Here is a 23,766-nt window from a genome sequence, read left to right on the forward strand (position 1 = left end):
AACTTCCAAACTGAGACAAAGTTATCATACAGTGGAGATTTCAGTATTAAAGAATTTATGTATGCCTGCCAAAAGTTGTAAATTCTGCACCCAGTCCAGATAGTATTCAATATAGCATGTTAAAACAAATAAATCTCTGGGCCAAAAAAAATCCTGGACCTGTATAATGAAATATGGTATGAAAATGTTACCCAAGACACCGGAAAGAAGCAATTGCACGAGTACTAAAGAAAGAAAAGAAAAGAATCCTGCAGCTCCTCAGAGTTACATGCCAATATCTCTTGTGCTTTTGACAAAGTATATGAGTGTATGATTAATTACAGACTCGCATATTAATTAGAAAAGGAAAGCTACATGTAAAATAAATTTGGTTATCGACGATTTCACTCTCCTACCTATCAGATGGTCAATTTACAAGATACCATCCTGAGAGAGCCTTTATGCTATGAAAGCACCTTATTGGAGTTTTTTGACCCAGAGAAGACACTCAACATGATGTGGAAGATATGCCATATCAGAACAACTGCATTTATGGGGATTTAGAAGTGAGATGCTCAAACTGATTAATTTAGTAATTTCAATAAATTTTTTGATGCTGAAAATGAAAAAACTATTTAAAAGATTCCATCATGTAAGATCTTTTCACAATTTGTTGTTTTTTGTTCTATCTGTAGATGTTAGCCTATTACAAAGGATAATTTTGTAAAGCAGTTGTTTAAATAAACAATCATAATTTTTTTATGTATGGAAATGCAAGAAGTTCATATTTTGAATAAAAATATAGTGGATTTATGATAAAAAGTTACAGGAAATATTAATTCCACAACATAACTGTACATATAGCCACTTTCATGTCTGATCATTTTCCTGTTACACATATTTGCCTCCCCACCACCCCCATCTGCTATTTAGTTCAGTACCTTTTTACAACCGTGGTATGCATTTGTGCTGTTAGTTTGTGACAACTTCATTTAATTTATATTTTAATATTTTTTAAATATATATTATAATTTTTTTTCTTAGTATCTGTACTTATATCTTACAAGTAATTTTAGATAACTTTTACAAGTGTTTATTAAATTAAATTCCAATAGCATCAAGAGGCTGTGTCAATAAGCTTGACTCTTTTTTCTATATTTGCAGAAACTTTATTTAAAAAGAAAAACAGCAAACATTACAGAACTCATAAAAAAAAGTATATTTTGCATATTTCGTGTGAAATTAGGAGACCAAGACAAATTTTAGGCTCCTCATCAGGTTTGTTCAGCGTGTGTTTGAGGAACTTCTCCAGTGGCCACAAAGAAAAAAAGCATCTTTCCACTTTGGACGACCTATGGTTAGGTGAGAACTAACCAGTCATAGCGATGATGTTCATGTATAATACAGGGGTTCAATATAAAAAACAGAAAGGACATCTTTTACCTAAACCTTCAGTCAGCGATGTGTCCATGTATCTCACGAAACAGAAATACTTGTCCATTCACCACTGGATAAATTAGATGATATATGTGATGAAGAAATGGTTTCACAGGCCTGGGCTAATGAACTGGATGATGACAATGATGATTATGATCCTGGAAGAGATGAACCAAAACCAAATTAAAGCAATCCAAATTAAATGATTCGGTGAGGGACTTAAACCTTCCTAAGGACTACGCTAAACTTTTAGGCTCAAGATTGAAGGGTAAGAAATTTTTAGTACTACTTTTTATTGGTTTAGGAACAGAGATAAAAACTTTGTTCAACATTTTTCTGAAGAAGATGCATTAGTTTATTGTAATGATGTACCTGGACTAATGGAACAATTCCAGATTGACTTCAAGGTTTCTGAATGGAGACTGTTCATTGATTCACTGAAAAGAAGTCTTAAGGCCATTCTTCTGCACAATGGAAGTAAGTATTCTTCTTTTACCAGTGGGGTATTCTGTTCATTTGAAAGAGTGTTACGAAAATCTTGTTACTTTTAACTAAACTTCAGTATAAGGATTTGCCATACAGAATAGGATCGTCAGGACATTCAATTACAGGAAGCCTTAGTGAAAGATTCTATGGCTGACTCAGACCTGTGCCATCTATCTGGCAAAACCAGTGAATGTGTACTTCTTGTATACTCCTCTATCTGTGCTTGAAAATATTATATACCATGTTTATTATGAACATATGATTCTCACAGATAAATCAGCGGAACATAACATATCAGACACTGTAGTGACAGACAAACAGAAGAGGATTTCCTGACTTATAGATGTTACTATTCCACTGATAAATAACTGGAGGAGAAAGTGTGGTGAAAAGGTGGCAAAATAAAAAGATTTGGAAGATCAAGTGAAGGAGATTTGGAATCAGAAAGAAATACACATTATTCTTAAATCTTGCACTACACAAGGCTTTTTACACCTTGTGCAATGTAGTAAGTACTCACAATTAAATGTAGCAATTCTGCTATTATGTACGTACAAAAGAGTAATGACCATTGCAGCCAATAAAGACAAAAAAAAATTAATAATAATAAAAAAATTTATACCTGTCACCCACTCTTCACGAACACCCTCCCTATATTCTATAACAAAGCTTAGAATAGGACAGCCTTTATCCTTCCATGAATTTAAATATAACACAATTGTTGTAACATTTACTTCTATAAAGTCTGCTTGAGATGGATGCTCTGGCTTACTACCATCAGTTTTAGTGATTACTACGTGACTTGCTGTTCCAGTGCCTACTCTGTTATATGCCATCACCTGAAAAAAATGTGTAATACAGTATGCAGAATATTTATGTATCCTAAACCAGTTAAATTACCCAGTATTCCTCAAGGTACCAGATTTTATCTATTACACTCAGTTGAAATGTCTGAAATTTCTTATATGAAAGGTTTTTCAAATATTATTTGTAATAATAATTCTTTTCTCTTTAAAAAATAAAATACATCTGCCATAATTAAACCAAAAACAACTGTTCAAATGGGTGAAAACCCCCAAATTTAAAAAAAAATATCAATTTTGGGGTTTCCCTCAGTTAAATAAGAAAAATTTTTAAATGTTTTTTATTAAAGTTTAAAATTCTATTTGCTTTCCTTCCCGTAAAATATACATCCTCAGCAAGAAAATCATAAAAACGACTACCAAAGGAGAGTAGTCTTACCTAGTCTACCTAGGAGGGTACCTTACTATAATACTACCAAAGTAAGGTCATCCCTTACTCTCTGATCAAAGTGAAAGAGAAAACTTTGTAGGAAAGTTGTTTAAAATTTTATTTTTGTCTGCTAAAAGTTTTTATTTAAAGTGCATCCTGAGAGTATAAATTAAAATAGAAGTTTCATGAAAAGGGAAGTTGTCATTTAATTTTTTGCCCAGTTGTTTATTTATTTATTTTTTTGAAATCCATCTTGAGTGGGAAAATGCCAAAAAATTAGTTTCTACATTCAAGGGGAGCCTCTAAGTAGGTAAATGTTTCAAGAGAGACGACATAGGTAAGATTTCAATTGCATGATAAGTCTGTTTAAAATAAGTTTATTCTGCAAGTTTCATTAAATCAGGTTTTGCTATTCACATATCCTTCATAAACAGATTAACAAAATTAGTATTAAGAACAAACTTAAATAATCAACTTTTGCTTCAGTTCAGTACAGTAATAATGCAATATTACTAATATGTATATATTAATAATGCTTTGATTCAGCACAAGTAAATAAAAAACCAGTGAAATACACAAAGATACTAGACTGCTGGTGAGCAGTGTGTACATGTAATGCAGTCTTACTAAACTTAATGATTTATTCATTTCTGAACCTGAAGAGTCAGATCTTAGATTCTCTTGAAATGGCTTTTTTTGCAGTAAGACTTAATTACTTATTTACATATTTTTAATCATATTATTATGAAGGGGTATCAAAGAGGGTAAAATTAGTCTATAAGTTAGATTGACTTAATTTCTATACAGATTATCAAACACACTCATCCACACAGAGCATTGGAAAGAAAAATGCATTGGGAACAATGCTTCTTTCACTACTTGAAAACAACTTATTTTATAACATGCAACTAATTACTTATTTAATGATTAATTTAAACAAATAATGAACGAGACTATTTAAAAAATAATTCAGCATACTTATATTTTATCTTATTTAATTTAAAGTTTTCCAATTAATTCAGTTTATTTACCTAATCTATTGGTTATTTTTTCTTTTGTTTCCTCTCCTGAGAAAATCTTAAATATTATTAATTTAGAAACCTCAGCCTAATGAATGTCTTAAGTTTTAATATTATTTTCTTTTTAACACTGGGAAAACCTCTTATCAAGATGTTTACATATTTTCTCATGGAAGTCCTTTTCCGTGAATTTAGTGAAAAAGTTGATCTGCTTTCTTGACAGTATCACCAAACTCATGTGTTTGTACTGTTACATTGCTAAAAATCAACTTCTTGAGGTAGCTTTTATTCAATTCTGTCTTCTTTTGACACTGCCAGTTTCTTATTGGGCTATGTATCCAGCAAGATACCTCAAAGCTTATTCTGCATGAATGCTTAAATCAGTAGGCCTTTTTTCTGGCTCTTCTTCATCCATTCTTCATTCTTCTTCTTATTCAAACAGTGAACTACATTGTTTTTTCATCATCATCATTAAACATATGATCCCAGTGGTAGGGGCAAATGTGATGTTATAAAAATCAACTTTAATATGTTCTTAAACTCTGTGGATAGAGAGTATGTGTACTGGCTACAACAGCTCAAATTCTTGAAAAGGTGTTTTCCAAAATTTCTTTGACTAACTCTCAAGGTGATAACATATCTAATTCCTTTTTTAATTTTGTTCTTACAGGTAAGATTACAATACAAATGTTTAAGTGAAATTACCAAAATCAAGAGGCCTTTTTGGAAAGGAAGAATAATTTCTTCTTAATTATATTATTATTCTGATTTTCTGCACAAACAATCATGTTAACATTTTCTAATTGTTTGATCAAGTATACTCCAAATGCACATTGCAAATTTTTGAATCATAGAATTGGTAATTTAAAAAATAATAATCACTAATCTGAATACTTTGTTTAAACCACACCTTCAGAAGGGTACCAGTATGGTGCAAAAACAGTTTGTATGCTAAACAAACATTTTGCTGTTAGCTCCGGCAACATGTATGTGGTCTGTTTATAATTTTGATCTAACTTCAGTTCTTCCTCTTCTACATGTAGTTTCTCTGCAAAGATATCTTGTAAATATACAGGCCATCATCTAATGTGTAGTTCTGTAGAAGTTTAATTATATGCAGCATGTCAGCAAACACCCAGATTTTTTAAAGACCTCTGGAGATGTTTGAATGGATTTTCATCATTGAAATACCTAAGGATTCTCACAATATTTCCACCACCCACATCATTGATGATTGCAACAACATTAAATTTGGATTCAGATAATTTAGAAATAATTTCAAAAATAATAAATTGTAGAACACAGCCAACTTCCAGTTTTTCAATATTGGCCACCTCTAATCATGTGACACATTCATTTCACTTAAAGAAAACAAGAAAACATTTCACAACTGTGAAAGTGTCACTGTAATTTCTCTGACTATGATTATTGACAAGATATTTCTTGAAATTCAGGCAAGCAGTTAAAATTAATAATCCACTTACACAGCAATGAAATGCTTGTAAGAGGGAGATTTACTTTCCTTTTAAGAAAGGACATTCTATGAGACAGTAAACATAAAGCTAGTGCTACCTCAATGTCTTCATTTTTCCACCTAGCTTTCTTCTTATTTTTTTAAAACATCTTTATTTGAGTAAATATGTCTTAAAGTATCTCTTTATGAGTTCTGTCTAAGCTTTTTTCTGTCACCATCTATGATTAAAAAAAAAACAAACACAATGTGAAGCTTCTATGTTTCTCTTTAACCTTTCATTTTTGGCAGCCAGTCCACTATTTGGAAGCTCCCTCAAATACTTTGATTTGTCACCTTCTACGTTTTCTCTACACTATCCATAAGGATTTTTTCAATCATTCTTTTAGGTAGATTTCATAAGAAAGCTACCTATTGCAATGGGTATCATGATTCAATTTCCAAAAAAATTTTGACATATCTTCACGTTTCACATCCCCCAAACCCACCGTCAGTTCAAAAGTTTATATATACATTTGTATATATATATATATATTTGTATATATATATATATTTTTTTTATTTTCTTGTGGACATGATAACTGCTGTAATTTTGCGCCAATCACTTTCAAATTGATACATAAAATATAATGACCCAAAATCTTGGTCAAATTTGTTAATGGGCAAAATTGACCATGGGAATGGTAATCCGGGGATTGTTTGAAAAAACAAAATATTACTATAACTCTCTTATTAAGTAAAATATCGAATTCGTTTAAAGTTCCTACTATTCTTTGGATAAGGGCCTAAAACTTATCTAAGTAAAGTTTTTTGATATCACTAACCATTGGCCCAGGGGGTAGAAAAATGGGATTTCAAAGACAAACAAAATCATACCTCCCTTAACAGGCTCAGTATCGAATTGGTTTAAAGTGGTCGTTAGTTCTCTAAATATTACCTAAACCTTTTGTCTGAAACAATTTTTGATATGACTAACCTTTACGGCAAGGGATGACCAAAATATTGCTGGAATTGTAAGAAGATGGGGCTTGTCATATGCTAAACATGTGTTTTTCTTAACTTTCAGGTGGAAATCTTTTTTATCCCCTACTTAGCACTGGTGAAATCCACCTGCGCCCTCCAGCGTGCCGTAAGGGATTTTTTTTCTTGCTTGTTTAAACTTTCTCTCCTACTTCATTTTATTTTGGTTCTGGTAATTTGGGAAGAAAAAGATTGTAACAGTATCTTCTTTATGTGCTTTTATTTGGGTTCCCTGATTAATTCTAACTGTGGATAACTTTTGTAGCTTTCTGATGAAAAGAGTCTGAAGCAAATCTTAGCATTATGAGGATTTAATCAATCACTTGAAATACAATAGTTCATACTTTTTTAAATCATTGTGTTTGTAAAACTTGCGAAACAAGTAAACATTCTCAAATTATGACTATAATTCTTACAATTTTAAAATGAACCAGCCATTTTTTTTTTTTTTTAATATTAATATTTTTAATTCTGTACACTATCTGTTACAACTATTATAATTATAATTAATTAACGCCCTATAATTAATTATTGTGCAATTCAAATAACTATAATAAATAACTTTTACTAGATAACATATATTCACACATAACAAAACCCTAAAACTAAATAACCAGATAACCTATAATGGTTATCTTAGAAAATTGCATTTTTCTTTATATTTTATTGTGTTATTTGTTTCTTATCAACACTAAAAGAGTCTTTCCTTTATAGTAAAACACTCGTATAATAATAATAATAATTATTATTATTATTCTCCGAGTAAATTCCTCGGATATGCTTTTTTTTTGACCAGTTTCCACCTTCAGGTCCTCACATGGTTTGGATTTTTCGGCCACCTGCAGGATATGAAATAATAAACGATTTTGGAAATGGACTAATACCACTTTTAGAGCTGGCGATGTGGCGGTCAGGGTCAATGTTATTGCAGGTGTAACGGAGACCCTTCCGTTGTCCATATGCCCCCTGCGATGGCAACCATGTAGCAATGGTGCCCATGTATGTCGGTGCATGGGAGCTCTGAAAGCTTCGGTGAGTAGGAGCCTGGAGTCAGTGCAGAGACTGCGTATCCGCTCTCTGCCAGGACATATGCCAGTGGGGGTGTGCCCTGGAGTGGGGGGTGTACCCCGGCGGCTAGCCTTGCTACAGAAGGGATAAACGTTCATGAATATTGAACAAACAAACGTGGCAGAGGGTGCACGTAAACACCCTCGTTTAGAAACCTCCGATTCGCCACAAGCGAAAAGGAAAAAAATAAGGAATCTGATAAGATAAAGAAAGATCCTGATAGAATCAGTACAGACTTAAAGAAAAGTTTATTTGGCTATAGCGTACCTAAGCCAAGATTTTTAATCATTACAAAGGAGAATGGAAACTTCCAAAAAGTTAGTCCATTCTTAATCGCTAGAGAGATTACTAATTGTGCTGGTGGTCCCGTTAAAGAAATCCGAAAGACTTTTAATGGATTGCACGTCGAAACTATCAACGACGTGCAAAGCCAGAAAGTCCAGGGGTTGAAGAAGATCGGTGAATTTGCGGTTTCTGTCCAACCGCATAGCACACTTAACTCATCCAGAGGAGTTGTTGTTTGTCGCGATCTTCTAAATTGTACAGAAGAAGAAATTGTACAAGAAATGTCGAGTCAGGGAGTGACTCAGTGTCCCAGAATAACCATGCGAAGAAACGGTGAAGTTCTACCTTCAGCCTCGCATGTTTTAACATTTAATAGGCCTACCCTTCCTGAAAAGGTGCGAGCTGGCATCCATCGGCTTGATGTACGAGCATTCATTCCGCAGCCGATGAGATGTTTTAAGTGTCAACAATTCGGACATACAGCAGCTAGATGTGAAGCGCAGGAAATATGTATATGTGGAGTGAAAACACATGAGGGTGACCCATGTAAAGACCTTCCAATCTGCGTTAACTGTAAAGGGCACCACAACTGTCGTTCAAGGAAATGCCCTATATATAAATTAGAAACTGCAATTCAGGAAGTTAAAACGCTTCAAAAGGTCAGTTATCCTGAAGCGAAGAAAATTGTTGGTCAGCGTACACCTCGACCATCGACTTCTTATGCAGAAGCAGCGGCTGCCCCTTCCACATCCAAAATTAACGTGGAGCAGTTGCTTAACATGATGGCTCCAAGTCTTGCGACGATGATTGAAAGAATCATTGATTCAAAGATTGAGTCGACTCATCGGATGGAACAAACTAAACATTAGAAGGCTCACTCTCCGTCTGACGCCGTTGACATGAGAGACGCACCAGCGTAGTTTAAAACACCAGCCAACCCTGCGATTATTAAGCCACCAACTGAAGTAAGAATAAAAAAATCTGACTTACCTAGCAAAGAGAAACAGATCACTCCGTCGTCTAGTCACAAGCTTAAAGAAATTGTGACAAGAAAATCTGAATCTGCGGAAATGGAGGTGAAAGTTCTTATTCAGAAACCACCAGATGTAGAGAATATAAAACCTGTACCAATAGAGCTTCCAAAAGCGCAAAGATCAACTTCGGTGAGAGCATCTATTTCAGCTGGACCCAGTACTGCAGTAGAGATAGAATCCAGCTCATCAGCCGCGGAGAGTGCATCGCTTGCTAGTTTAGATTCCTTAGCAACGATGCTAACAGCACCGACGAAACTTTCATCACCTGATGTAAGTCGGCGAACATCATTGGCATCAAATAGAGAGGATGATGCCATGTCCGAGGCCTCAGACACTCTCTCGTCAGAAGTTGAGGCCGTTTGCAGGATGGAAAAACGGTGCAAGAAAGGAAGGCCGAAAGGAAAGCCTAGGAAGTAATTTGTTGGATATAAGTTGTAGAAGAATGCAAAATTTTGAACATTTTCGATTCATGAAAATGAATTACTGAACCTTTTTTTAATTCTTTTTTTTGAAGTGGGATGGGGCTAATGGCCAAAGTAGTCGATGCCTCAAAAAAAAAAAAAATAATAACTGATAATGAATGACTTATAACTGAAAAATTAATAAATGATTGATGTTAAGCAATAAAATAAAAATTAACATATAACCTAACAACAAAACTGTAAATGACAATTATTTAAAGAAAAATGTATTTCTTAATGTACTTTCTTTTGTTTTATTGTTTATTAACGCTGAGTTTTTTATTTATTTATTTACAATTTAAAACTTACATGGTCATCCGTCAGACCTAAGTCTGTCGACAGATATACTAAAGAGTATTATTACATTATTAAGTGGTTAATGTAATAACCAATTTTATGTAACAACTAAAGATATTATTAGTTTTATAATACTTATAATAGTAGTACAATTATAAAATTAATTTTACAAAATTAGACTAAATATTTAAAAACTAATGAACAAATTATTTCTTTAATAATTGTAATGTATTAGATTTAGTAACTAAAATTATATTCAAGAAACAAAATATATACTTAATTACAACAACGAATTACACAATTAATATCTTGTTGCAACAATTACTTAAAGAAAATAAATAACTAAGCTTTAACCATTCAACAATACATTATTTATTGATTTACAATAATTATCAACATTAAAATAATAACTATAATCATGTTATAATTGTCTGGACTGCCAATATAAATCCAACATGAATCCTGTTAGTACCTATTACGTTATAAGTAATGCCCACTCAATGAGAAGTTTTTTTAAATCATTTTTTTTTATTTTTACATTATTGAGGTGATTCGGTAAAGAATTAAGTAATGCAGGAACAACGTACTTCTTTAATCGTTTACCGTAAGTATTATTATATCTATCTGTGATAAAGCTCATTGCTCTCAAATTGTATCCACTTTCTATATTTACCCTGTATTCACTGTTGTAAAAGTTCTTAAAAATAATTAAGAATTTAAATAGACCTCTAACTGACAGAAACCTTGTAAGATTATTTAAATTAGTGTCATAATTGTTATCAGAATCATAAAGAGCAATATCTTTGAGGACCCTATTTTGTATTAAATTTATTTTATTTATGAGATAGTCTGCGGCTGATCCCCATGTTGTCAAGCCGTATCGAATAACAGATTCAAACAAGGATGAATAGAGTAAGCGTTTACAGTGAATTGGTAATAGGGGTGAGATGTGGTGGAATTTCATAGCAACCACTCTTAAATTTTTACATATATGTTTTATATGGTGATCCCATCTAAAAAAAGAGTCAAAATGTACACCCAAATATTTGTATTTGTCAGCATTCTGGAGATGTTCACAATTACAATTTATGTGGTAATTTTTTATACAGTCACATGTATGACAAATAATTTTTATTGGTCTTTGGGATTGAAGATAAGGAGATCTTACATGTAAAACAGTAGTTTTTTTAGCGTTAATAATTAGGCCTTTGTCATGAAGCCACTTTAATAGATTATTAAAATCTTCTTGCATTAAAAACTCTGCTTCTTCCAATCGCTTATGTCCAAATGCTAAAACACTATCATCAGCGTATTGCAACAGACATGAATTAGAGATCGCGCTAGACATATCATTAACGTACAGATTAAAAAGTGTTGGGCCCAAGATAGACCCTTGAGGCACGCCACTATCCGTTTCGTATCTATCACTATATTTATCTTTAATTTTAACAATAAGTTTTCTGTTACTTAAATAGTTTTGTAGCATATTATTAAAAGGGCCATTAAACCCTAGCTTATTTAGGGCATCTAAAAGTTTATGATGGTCTAACGTATCAAAAGCTTTACGAAAATCTAAAAAAAGTAAGATTACATGGTTACATTTATTTAAGTTAGTATTGACAAAATCAGATAAATCATTTATAGCATCGTTAGTCCCAATCCCCTTTCTGAAACCATATTGAGTTTCACTGATTAATTTGTTATCATCAAGGTATTTAGTAATATGCATAGAGACATACCGTTCAAAAACTTTTTCGATACATGACAGTATAGAAATTGGCCGATAATTATTTAAATCTTTAAAAGAACCAGCTTTATAGATAGGTCTAACAATAGACATCTTCAGTAGATCAGGAACCCTCCTTGATTTAATTATATTGTTTACTATAATTGAAATTAAAGGGCTGACTTTATTAACGACATATTTCAAATCTTTGATTCGTATGCCATCTACACCTGGCGATTTTTTATCATTCATAGATGAAATTATATTTTCTATTTGTTTAGGAGAACTTAAAGGTAAATGAAAAGACACAAGCTGCATGCAATTGCCACCCGTGAATTTCAAGAACTTATGTATACAATTATGTTTAATATCATCTACTGAAGTTACAAAGTGTTTACCGATAATGTCTGCAGCGACCTTACCCGCGTTATTAGATGTACCGCTTACATATTTAATTATAGTATCGTCTAAGTTACGCTTAGAGGGAAACCCCATCAAAGAGTTAAGTAGTTTCCAGTTACCCTTAATATCATTCTTTTGAAAATTTTTAAATTTATCATTAAAATACTTCTCCTTCGCTTTTCGTATTTCAATATTAATTTTATTTCTATATAATATGTAATCTTTTCGAATTTCCAGGTTAGCTGGTGCTTTTTTCCATTTTTTGAACAGTTTGTCTCTATACTTTATTTTATTTAGAATGTCATCCGTCATCCATGGTTTTTTTCTATTTTGAATTTTAATCCTATCAGTATTTCTGCGAACTAAAGAACTGTTATACACAGAATTAATTATATCAACGAATTTCTCATATGCAGATGGATTATTATCCATCTTATTACCTAAGGTGTCATAATTTATGCTATCTAACTTATATCTAATTAAGGCATTATCTAAGTAAAATGAACCAAGACTGTCATCCATCGATCGTTGGGATGAACTCTTGTACAACAGATCTGCTATTGTCACATAGTGATCAGAAATTTTAGTTTCAATTACTCCAGAAAAAACGTAATCAGGAAAGCCTCTAATAAGAATGTGATCTATACAAGATCTAACAATTACCCCATCTCTTATTTCCTCCCTCGTTATATCAGATATGCAACACATGAATCCTGTTGTATGTAATAAGGTTTGATAGTAACTAACTACAGTATTTTCCTTAGTAAGATCAATGTTCATATCTCCGATTAAGACCGCATTATTATTATTACAATTATGAAGAATATTTTCAAGATCATGTAAAAATTCATGAACATTTAAATCTGGCGGTCTGTAAAAGCATATTATCGTAAAATCATCGGTCTTAACGCCCAATTTCACTGAAACCTGAATGCATAATAGTTCACAACTTGAGACAGTCAAATCCAACATTATTCTTTCAGCACTGAGTGTGTTACGACAAAGAATTAAAATACCACCACCAGACCTAATTTTCCGGACACAGTGATAGGAGTCATAGCCATTAATCTGATAAAAATTAATTAAACTTATTTCATTATCCGTAATGTTTATTTCCGTGAGAACTATCAAATCTACGTTACTATTACCTAGGTGAATCAAGAATTCATCCCAATGACCGCGAATAGTCCTAATATTTAAATGAAGTATACTCAGTTTCGATAAACAGGAGTAATCTTGCGAAAATTCGTCTAGGTTCGAGTAGTAATTATCAATAGCCAAAAACCGGCCATTAAAAATATTATTTTCATTAATGTTTTCCATTTCAATAGGGATTCGAAAATATGTCTAAAACGCACAGATTACATAAGCTATACAGATTATAAGATTATACAATTTGTAAACATAATAAAAACATTTTATTTAGAAACATATAAATTTTATTTGTAAAGACTAATTTAATACTAATCGTTGTTATGACTAATGTCTTATCTACGCAAAAACACAGCATAACCGTTTTTGTTAAAGGGGTGGGAGAACATATATTCGATAGAACAAACGCTCGAATAAGATCGTAGGTGTAACTTAATGATATCAGTATCATATTATTTGATATCAATGTCGTCACCATAACAGAGATAACATTTTTGAGATAGGCTCGCAAGAGAAATACATCGTTATGCAAGTCAATTATCCTTATCAATTTAAAGCCAGTTTCTAAAAATAAAATATTTTTCATTACACTATTATTCACTTTAAGAAATAAACTGATGCTTATAAACATAGAAAAGTAGCTGCTGAATTGGCATAAAATTAAATTAAGCGAAGGTCTTCCTTTTTTTATAATATTGGAACAGTAATACCAAGAATCTTGAGTCATCAATAACAGAATATGATAAATATAAAATGCAACAAAATGATAGAAATAACTAATACGTGAACTTACATTTACAGAACTGAATGTAATGAACATAATAATATTATTACGAAACAATTCTATTATACTCTTAGGGATAACGCTATCATAGTTACAAATTTATATAACTCACTTGATTTTTTGCAGATCCGCCTCAGTGTTAATTTTAATAGCAAACACATCTTCACTTTTCTTAACAAATATTTTACCATTTCGTACCCAAACAAATTTATACTGAAGTTCACCCGCTTTTTGTTTCGTTTTATAAAGTAAGTATTTTATTGATGTTACTAGATTTTCATTAATATACACTTTTTTGTCACTTCCATCTGCAAGAACCATATCATTTGTTAGCTTCTCGCGCTTTTTGCTGATCCAGAAATCTCGCATTTTTCTGCTGCTAAACTGCACTATGATCGGTGGTGAATCAGTCTTCCTCCTAGTAGGTAGTCTATGAACCGCTTCCACACCGTCCAAGCTGAAAGGAATATCTAGTTTGTCAGCGATTTTCTGAAGAGAGTCATGTAAATTTTCCTTACGGTTTCCATCGGGGTGTAATTTTAGCCCGTGAATTTCAATATTTTTGTTTCTTCCATATTGTTCGAGTTGTATGATTTTTTCTTCTAGCGAAGCGATTTTCTTATCCTTCTCTGTTACGCTTTCTCGGAGTTGTTTCACTTCTTGGAGAAGATCCTTGTTAGATTTCTGTAATTCACTAATTTCATTTTTAATATCGTCATAGAACAGGGATAGCCTACCAAGTTCATTTTCGGTCCTACTGGAAGAAGCTCTGACTTCTGCTTTGAGTTCTAAAATGATAACTTTTAATTCATTAATACCGGTGAAATCTAATATTTCTTTAGTCGAATCCACTGATTTGTTGTCAGTAGATTTGACTGATTTGCGACACTCACAACACATCCACTCTTTTTTCTTTTTCTGCGACATTCGCTGATATGTATTCTCCGTAATTCCAACGCATTTATGGTGGTAACCGTATAAACAAAAACGACAAATAATGTATGTTCCATCAATCGGTAATTCTCCCTCACAGGTATTGCACTTCTTCATTTTCAAATATTTTTTATCAAACAGGATTACAATATAATAAAATATTTAACACTGGCATATAAAATACAACATAATTGTTCAAGAAAATATACAGTTGTGTATTTAAGATAAGAACTGCTTATCTACTACACTCTGAACAGGAATGCGAATAGAGCGACACACGTCTGTTCAGTACAGCAGCCAGACGCAGACTGCGTCTGGCTGCTGTATGAGTGTATTCCCATGTAATAATTTATTTTTAAAAACATGCAAAAGAAAAGAATTTATAGCTTAATAATAAAATAAAATATTATAGCTTATAATTAAATCACTTACTTTTTAAAAAATAGAACTTAAGTGTGATGATTGTATTTACAGGAAATTTTCCAGAATATAGCAAATAAAACAAACTCTTTATCTGTAAGCTATATCAAGCTATGGCTTTGGCAGGAACAATAACAATAGTTTCTGAGCCAGGTAGAATTACTGCCCAGTTCTCCCCACTATTTTTCATTTTCACTACATCTTAAAATGATACAGAACAATCTTTTTTGGACAAAATTGTGTAGCAAAAATTATGTGAAGTAATGTAAATAATTAGGTAGCTTATTTATGTAATAAAATCTTTTGTTTGTTTTAAAGTTTAATCAGCCAATCAGAAATAAATTTTGGAAAAATCTTACTAGTAAAGATTTAAAAAAATGTAATCTTTATATTTCAAAAACTTTTGATTTACCAACTAGAGTAACTGAACAGACAGATGTCTTTTGATCCGTTTATGTTCTTCAATTTTCAGTTTTAATTATAACCTAATAAATTACTAATATTTAATTAAATAAGGGAAAAAAGATTTGCCTCTGATCACTTTTGTATCTGATCATGGATTTATCCAAATCCATTCTCAGGATTTTTTCAAAAAATATTATTACCATATTAATAATGCATATTAAAAGCCATAGTTAGAAATCAAGACTGAAGATCAAAAGATGCCTCTCAGTCTATTTGATGGTTCATTTATTAATATTGATAAATAATATAAATGTATAATTGCACTAATATAATATACCTGTATGTTATACTGTGTTCCACACGTTAAGCCTGTAAGGCGATATGTTGTCATACCCCTTGGTATAGATCTCTCTTCCCATTCACCCTGTTCTTCCTGTTTTATATTCAATGTTAATCCCCTGACCACACTTCCTCCATCATCTATGATGCTCCACTGAAATTCAATCCACGATGAACCGGTTCCAGACACCGTGACAAGAGGAGCTGCAGGTGTGACTGTAACAAATGTATTTATTTTTGACTTTACCTTTGAACCTTGATTCTTGGCTTTGAATCAGGATGGAGTCAAAGGCCAAGGCTTTCCTAAACTCCTCGTTTTTATACTTCTAAACTTAAACTATAGTTTTTTTCACATAAGGGATATTCTTCTGAAGATCATTTTGCACCGTCTTCATTGGTGGTATTGCATGTTTAAATTATATTTTTGTTGATGGTAGCCTATTCTGAGGTCGTTAAGTAAACCATTTATTACATAATCATAAAATATATATGATTTGTGTTTGTTTTAAATGTGTTGTCTTAGTTAGTGAGCCTAGAATGTTTACACTATTAAAGTTTTTTTTATTTATGACTTTACTACATATTAAATGTAATATTTCATTCCATTATTGATATCGTGTGTGTTCTGTTTCTGCCAGGTTAGGGAAGCTAAAAAACATTTTGAATTTGATCTTTCTAAATAAATAATAAAGTGTATTAATTAATAATAAATTAAATATATGTGGCATACAGTGTAAAAATTTGTTTATCAAAAGTTTTACAATTCATTTGTCATATACATGTATATTACAAAATCCAGCAGCCCATTTTTTTAACAATATCATTAATGTTTCTTCAGCATGATGTAAAAATTGAAGCTTAGTAAAATTGTTTGTAAGTTTGATACAGAATATTGGTATTATCTCAGTATTGTTTGAAATGTAAGTTAATCTAGTATTATTTATATCTATGTGAATAAATATAGCTAAATTTTGAGCTTATTTAAAATTGGATTATAAATTCAGAATTGCAGTTTTGTGTGTACTATTATTGTTACTTAATGAGTTGAAAAGTGGTTTTGCAGATACTTTTTTGTTTAAAAGAATTTTAAATTGATTTCACTATACTTTTAGAGCATCACATTAGAATTAGTTATCCAACATCACGGCACTTCTGTTGCAAAAAACCAGAATTTTCAAGAAATATTTTCAACTTAAGAATTCAAGCAAGAAAGCCAATTCATCAAAAGTTAATTTTCAAAAGTTGCTCCTCATTCCTATAAGGAACAACAAAGATTAAAAAGAACTTTAATATCAGTTTTTTTTTAAATTATTCATTTATGTAGGTCTTCAGCAGTTTTTTTCATACATACAATGTACTCGTAACTAAACAATTACCTATGAGTACATTGTGGTAAGTTCATCGGGTATGCCATTAATTTAATTACCTTTACTGATATAAGAAATGACATTTTACATGTGTAGGGATGTTATATTAAAAACTATAACTCTGGCAACATGTAGATCAAGAGCAAAGTATGGCGTATTTTATATTGTATATTTTTACAGTTTACATTTTAAAGGGGTACTTTCCTCTTAGGGTTTTTAAACTTTTCAGAGTACAAGGTATAATGATCCATGTTGATCCAAGCTAGTCATGTATTCCTTTAAATGGTTTAATGGCTTCAAACAACATCCAAACTCCTACATTATGTAGGAGTTTTGCTTTAATACAATTTACAAAATAAACTTAAGTATTATCACAATAAACACAATGTTTTTACAAACATATGCTAAACTTTACAGGATTCTCATTGAAGAATCCACTAAAGGTCTAGCTGAATCTCTGCTTAGATTAAAAAGGGTAAGTGAAAGGAAGGTGATTGATAATCTAACTAGCCATAGATTGTTTAATAATCATCTAAAAACTACGGGTTATTTTTCAAGAAAAACCAATATGAAGATTACCCCAATACTCTGATGAAACTGACAATTATTTACTCCTGAAATAAACAAATTTTAAAACCAAAATTTTTGTGACATTGCTTATTTCAGGTAAAGATTACATATGCTTTCTTCTTTATCTTTTTATTGCTTTTTCTCAATTCTACAGAGTACCAGGAAAGGTATTTTCTGATTTTCTGTACCTGTTCGTACATGTTCGAACCTTTTTTTTGTGTATGCATCTCTAAAGCATTACCAAGCAATACTGAACACATGTCTGCATCCTCATTTACAGAAATAACATTATAAACTACTGCCTAGTCGGCTTCACAATCTGATGTGATTGTAATAGTCTCCTCTTTTATAATCCAACATTTTTCTTGCACCATCAATTACTACTTCAAATTGTAAAATAATCACTAGAGGATCATGTAGAGCATTAACAGTCGCACCTGTCCATTGTCTTCAAGATCTACCGAGACATCTATATTTGAAAGGACAAGATCAAGAGTCGTCTTTCCTCTTTTTGATTCGCAGTCGTTATACTGGCACAAGTTCAGATCACCCACAAAATCAAAAATTACCGTCATTTTTCTCTGACAGAGTAAGGCACGTTAGGATGTACTTCAGCAGATTTCCAATCTACTTTTTGCTCATTAAAATCACCCACCTTAAAAAATTCGACAGCTTGTGTTAGTTGTTGTTTCTTCCACGTGAAGGTGAAATTTTATTTGTATTTTACTGATGCAAATGTCTGCCGAGGCATTTACATCGGCATCCCGACCAAGGCCTTGCTGATGACTGTGAGATGTAATCAGTTAGAGTGTCTAAAGATGACCCCCGGTAAAACCCTTCAGGGCTTGGAACGGTGGGGGTGGTGTGGCAACTGGTAACATCAGAAGGTGGGAAGGTAGTCTTTCCCCTACGGGGTTTGATGTTGCTTCTTCCGATGTTGTATTCCGAGTTCAGGTCCCCTACTAAGATCACCGAATTTCTTGACCCTGCAATACATCGCTCTAGTCTCTCGATGACATCGAACTAATCCTAATCGCAATTAGGAGATATGTGCACGTTGAGAAAGACGAAGTCTGTGAGTTTCTAAACAACATAGCCCCTTCCAGACTCCGCCCTCAGGGTGGCATGTCGCCCAGTAACGTTCCTAATGGCTGCACGACCTCTTGCCCTAACACCTTTGCTACAGAAGAGAAAACCTGTTCTTTAGTGGCTTCGCTGTCGAGGTCCCTCACATGGGCGATGGTCATTCTATCTAAACCAGCTTTATCAGCCACAACAACCGACGGAACCACAGCAGTCACCTTTTTCCTCAAGTTGGCCACTGCCTCCGTACCTTCTCTCATCTTTACTTCAATATTCTCATTAAGTCTCTGCCGTACGGAGAGAATATCCTCCGATGTATCTCACCAACCGAGGCCTTTACCTGTTTCAGCAGGCTGGCATAAGTGACGCCCGGTTGGCTCAACGCAATCGTCTTTGTTTTCGGTGAGGCTTTGGTTGGTGCTCCGAAAAAGGAGAGCGGAACATCTTGTGAGTGCCGCCTGTCCCAAAATTCAGCTGTTTTCCTGGTCAGTCCTCCAAGCCTTCTCCTGGGAACTACCAAAACGAAAGGGCCATCGGGGTGACGGAGAACCCTCTCTAGTCCAATCGTCACATGGTCTACTGGGCCTATGCCCTCACCATCCACCAGCAGAACGTCGCTGTCTCCCATAGCATCTAATTCCTCTGTGTTTCCAAGAAGAGAAACCTCTCCAATCCCTTGGGTCACTGCTCGGAAATGCGTGCGTTCCCCGACAGTCCCTTAATCGCAGAAGGCGGAGTCATCTTCACGTATTCTGAGTATCGACTAGTGGGATCCTCATGGACATCCAGTATTAGGATGTCCTCACTGTATTCAGAGGTCCCACTTTCTCTTTCGTCTTTTCGTACAGCGAAGGAGACTATCTTCTCTCAACCACCGTCTTCAGGTCTGCAACCGTTCCAGACTGAAGGACTTCTTTGATCGCAGCCTGTTCCGGTCCCAGAGTCTATGCACTCCTATCCACCAAAGGGCCCCTTCGTCTAATTTCCCCAAGCCTGGGGGCAATGCTTTCAATCCAGGTCCGGACTCTCGCCATTTTTGTTTTGAGGTCCGGTCGTCCTCCCTTAATAGAGTTCATAAAATCCTGTAATTCAACGTCCTCCAGCACGGTTTCTATATCCAACTGTCCTCATCAGTGCTGCTAGAAGGGCGCCTCCTCTTCCTTGCTTTGTCCATATCTTCGTTGTCCATGATCCAGTGGGGTGACCTCCATCGCTGGTGTCAGAGGACGTGAATTAAGAGGTGCAAGGATGATGGTAGTCTTCCTCATTCGCTTCCTGCCCGTTTTTTCCATTATAGGTGGGTCTTTCTTGCTCGCAGATGCCATAACCAGCGTTCAGTATGGGCGTCCTCACAAAAAAATGTGTCCCAACAAAAGTTGGGGATGACCCCACAAAAGTTTCCACAAGTGACCCTAAAAGTGGCCCCATTTGTGTCCCCACAAGTGGTCAGGGTAGTGCCCCAACGATTTTGGCCCCTGGTGTATATATATGTATATAATAGCTGTTAGGACTTAGACATTTTTAAGTCCTAACGCTTGACTTTGAATTTCGCGCTTTGCAGTACGAAGATTCAAATGGATCTCAAGATAGAGGTCTCAAGATAATGCTCTTCAAAGAGATCGTTTAGTCTCTTATTAAAAAATATTCACCATACCCGAGTTGGTACACTTGCAACAATGGCGAGTTCCGGTCCACGATCACGTGTTAAACTGATATTATTAAAAAGCTAATATTAATCTAAAACTAAAGTTTTTCACTGTTTTTATCACCGAAATCAATGCCACTATCTATACACTAGCCCACTTTTAGAAAATAATTACACTGTATATTAGCACTAAATAACCTAATATTAGCTTATAAGTACTCACGGTATAGTTGCCACCACGTGGTCTTACACACTTATCACTAAACTCTTAATAATTAAAAAATGGCTCGTCCGGTCGAGTTCCGCACTCACACGATTATTGAACACTCATATTTAAACAGTTGTACACAATCACAATTAAATTAAACCACAATGTCCAATCACTATAGCACCCCATCTCTGTCCTTGGTCTTCAATAACTGCGTTACATATCGTGAAACAGCGCCGAAGTTGTTCAATCTCAAGTATAGTGCTAAAAATGGTGTCTGCACTTATGGGGCCTACAATCGACATACACTCCCGTCACAGATCTCCCGTCTTACACACTGAAGCATCACGTGCTCCGGTGTGTCCAGTTCACCACAATATACGCAAAAGGGGTCCGTGACTCTACTGCTTCCGTGAAGGTATACCCGGAAACCCCGATGGCCGGTCAGAATCTGGATGATCCAGAAATTCAGCTCACCAAATCCCCTCCCGGCACACGGTCCTATCTGCTCAATCAGTCGGTGCATCCACCTACCTTTGACGAACGCATTCAAACGGTCCTGTCAGTCCGCCATCATGGTCTCTTGCACGTCTTTTTTTTTTTTTTTTCGTCTTGCACGTCTTTTCGTCTTTTTGCACGTCTTGCTTATTCTCTTCTTCGTATACTCTTACTCGAGCCCTCGCCAGTAGATGTAATGGCGGCATCCCCACCACACCATAATTGCGACAGCCGACACGGAGGAGTAAGCCTACGCCACCCGCAACGCTATTCTTCTTTGAACTCCTTCAACGACTCTGTTGTTGCGTCCCACGTTCAACACTCCTGTCCAGACAAGAGTATTGAATTAGTGACGTGTGCCTACATTCTCCTCTTCGATACGCATAATAATATAGCCTCCTATATTAGATATTAATTTTATAAGATTCCTGACAGCCCTCCCAGCCGTTTCGCTTACACTTCTTGTATATGGGGTGAACCTTCTCCTATGGTCCAACGTTATTCCCAGATACTTGACTGTGTCTTGCCGCTGGATAGCTTCCTCCTATATTTTTATGTGCCGGGGTGCGATGTGCCTTCGCCCCGCCATAATAATATATTTTGATTTCTTGTGTGAGAGCTGAATTCCCTGCCTTCCTAACCACTCACTGACTGAGGCGATCGCGAGTTGCCCATCTCCCGCCTGCGGAAGAGGCTGCAGAGCCTCGCGATGCAAGCATGGCAGCTGAAATAGGACACCACGACAAAGGAAAGATCCCTTTACAAGTTTATACGAGATCTGGGGGAATGGTATGCCTCTAGTTCGTTTTTAAGGGCAAAGGGTGTACAGGTTCTCACCAACCATGTTAATTTGAACCAATACCTGTTTCGGTTCCGCCTGGCAGCTGATGAGCTGTGCGTCTGCGGGGAGGTCCAGTCAAGTGAACATCTGATGTTTGACTGTCCTGCTCTAGGCGGGAGGGGGGGGCAGAGACCGGGTCACCCTGGAACTTAGAGGTCAGTGGGAAAATTGTGGCACTCACAAGCGGCGAGTCAATGTGGCGAGAGCCGCATTGTCGGACCGTGTGAGAGTTCCTTGATATGGTTGCTTTGTTCAACCGACATCAGTAGTTTACTTAAGGGAAAGACTCCTACCGCATTGCTGTGGAAAGCTAACCTACAGATATATAGCTGACCACCAGCCAATCAAGGCTCCAAACGCTTTAATATGGTGGACAGGTACGTGCTGGTATTCAGCGACCTAGGCGTGGCAGCGAATTTCTGTCTAGACGAAGAAAATTTTAATTTACGGATGTCATATATATATTTTTAGTAGGTGACGGGGTGGCCTACCAATTTTAGTAAATATATGATAAGTGAGCGGTTGGGACTCGTAATCCAGGTATATGGCACCGCGTTTAGTCCGCTCACGCTCTTAGGTAAGCTGTAGGAGGTATTTAGAACACTGGTCGCTAAACCGTTTTGAGGCTCAGAAGCTGTTTGTGGCACAGACATTCGGTCTTATACTTTAGGGCGACCGAATGGGGTGGTGGCGGGAGAAATGTCAAGCAAGCCAAGGCGATTGCGTTATTGGCCCCTGCAGCCACAACTTTTTCAATTTTGCTCCCCACCACCAGAGCCAGGTCGTCAGCATATGCCGGAGGGGTGACCTCCTCTGTCTGGGTGTCGGAGGATTAATGTCTCATTAAATACCATATTCCAGAGCAGGGGATCCAAGACAGAGCCCTGGGGCACCCCGCTCGTAGCACAGAACCATAATTCACCTTATTCCATGTTGTACATGAGATTTCTCTCACTAAGGTAGCTCCGCGGCACCCACCTTTGTTATGGGCTGATTTTCCACTCCCCCAGTGCCCGGAAGATAACCTCTAAGCTGAGGGAGCTGATCACGTTGCGGACGTCCAGCAGAACCTCCACCGGAATTTTCCTGGACCTCCAGGTCCCCGCCGCGGCGTTTTCCACTCGATTCATCACCTCTCTGACGGCGTCCACCGTACACCTACCAGTTCTAAAACCAAATTGGTTATCGCTCAATCTCCCTCCGGCGTTGATCTCTTCCATGACCCATACATACATTGTTGATCAAACAAATTGGTCTATATTTCATACGCTCTCCTGTTGAGTGGGGCTTTGGGTAAATATTAACCCTCTTCCACGTTTCTGGAATGGAGCCCTCGCATAAAATTCCGTTTAATACTCTAAATATTTCTATAGGAGTTTTCTCGCGGGCCGGAAATAGCGCCCTCACGCAATCCTGCACTTGGCTGTCCGTGAGGACGGGTAAGGATTTACATAGCCCCCCCCCCCGTCACCAGCCTATATCCGCGACCCCATGGGTTTTCGCCCACTTCCGCGCATAGCTCTAGCCAGCACCTCCTTTTGGCCTGTTTAATGGCAGCCCTACGGGCAATCCTAGCCTCAGTATATTCCTAGTACGCTTCCGC

At 35.3% G+C, this 23,766-nt stretch overlaps 1 protein-coding gene across 1 annotated transcript in view; it reads right to left on the reverse strand.

Annotated features, from left to right (window-relative positions):
- Positions 1–23,766, reverse strand: part of LOC142323063 (cell adhesion molecule Dscam2-like) — a 300,598-nt gene that overhangs the window by 31,564 nt on the left and 245,268 nt on the right. The window contains exons 25-26 of the mRNA XM_075362191.1: positions 15,950–16,167; positions 2,525–2,741 (exon numbers count right to left, since the gene is read on the reverse strand). Coding sequence (XP_075218306.1) covers positions 2,525–2,741; positions 15,950–16,167 — 435 coding nt within the window. The remainder of the gene's footprint in view (positions 1–2,524; positions 2,742–15,949; positions 16,168–23,766) is intronic.

The sequence above is a fragment of the Lycorma delicatula genome, chromosome 4 (assembly GCF_047948215.1).
Source record: "Lycorma delicatula isolate Av1 chromosome 4, ASM4794821v1, whole genome shotgun sequence".
NCBI classification, from domain to species: Eukaryota; Metazoa; Arthropoda; class Insecta; order Hemiptera; family Fulgoridae; genus Lycorma; species Lycorma delicatula.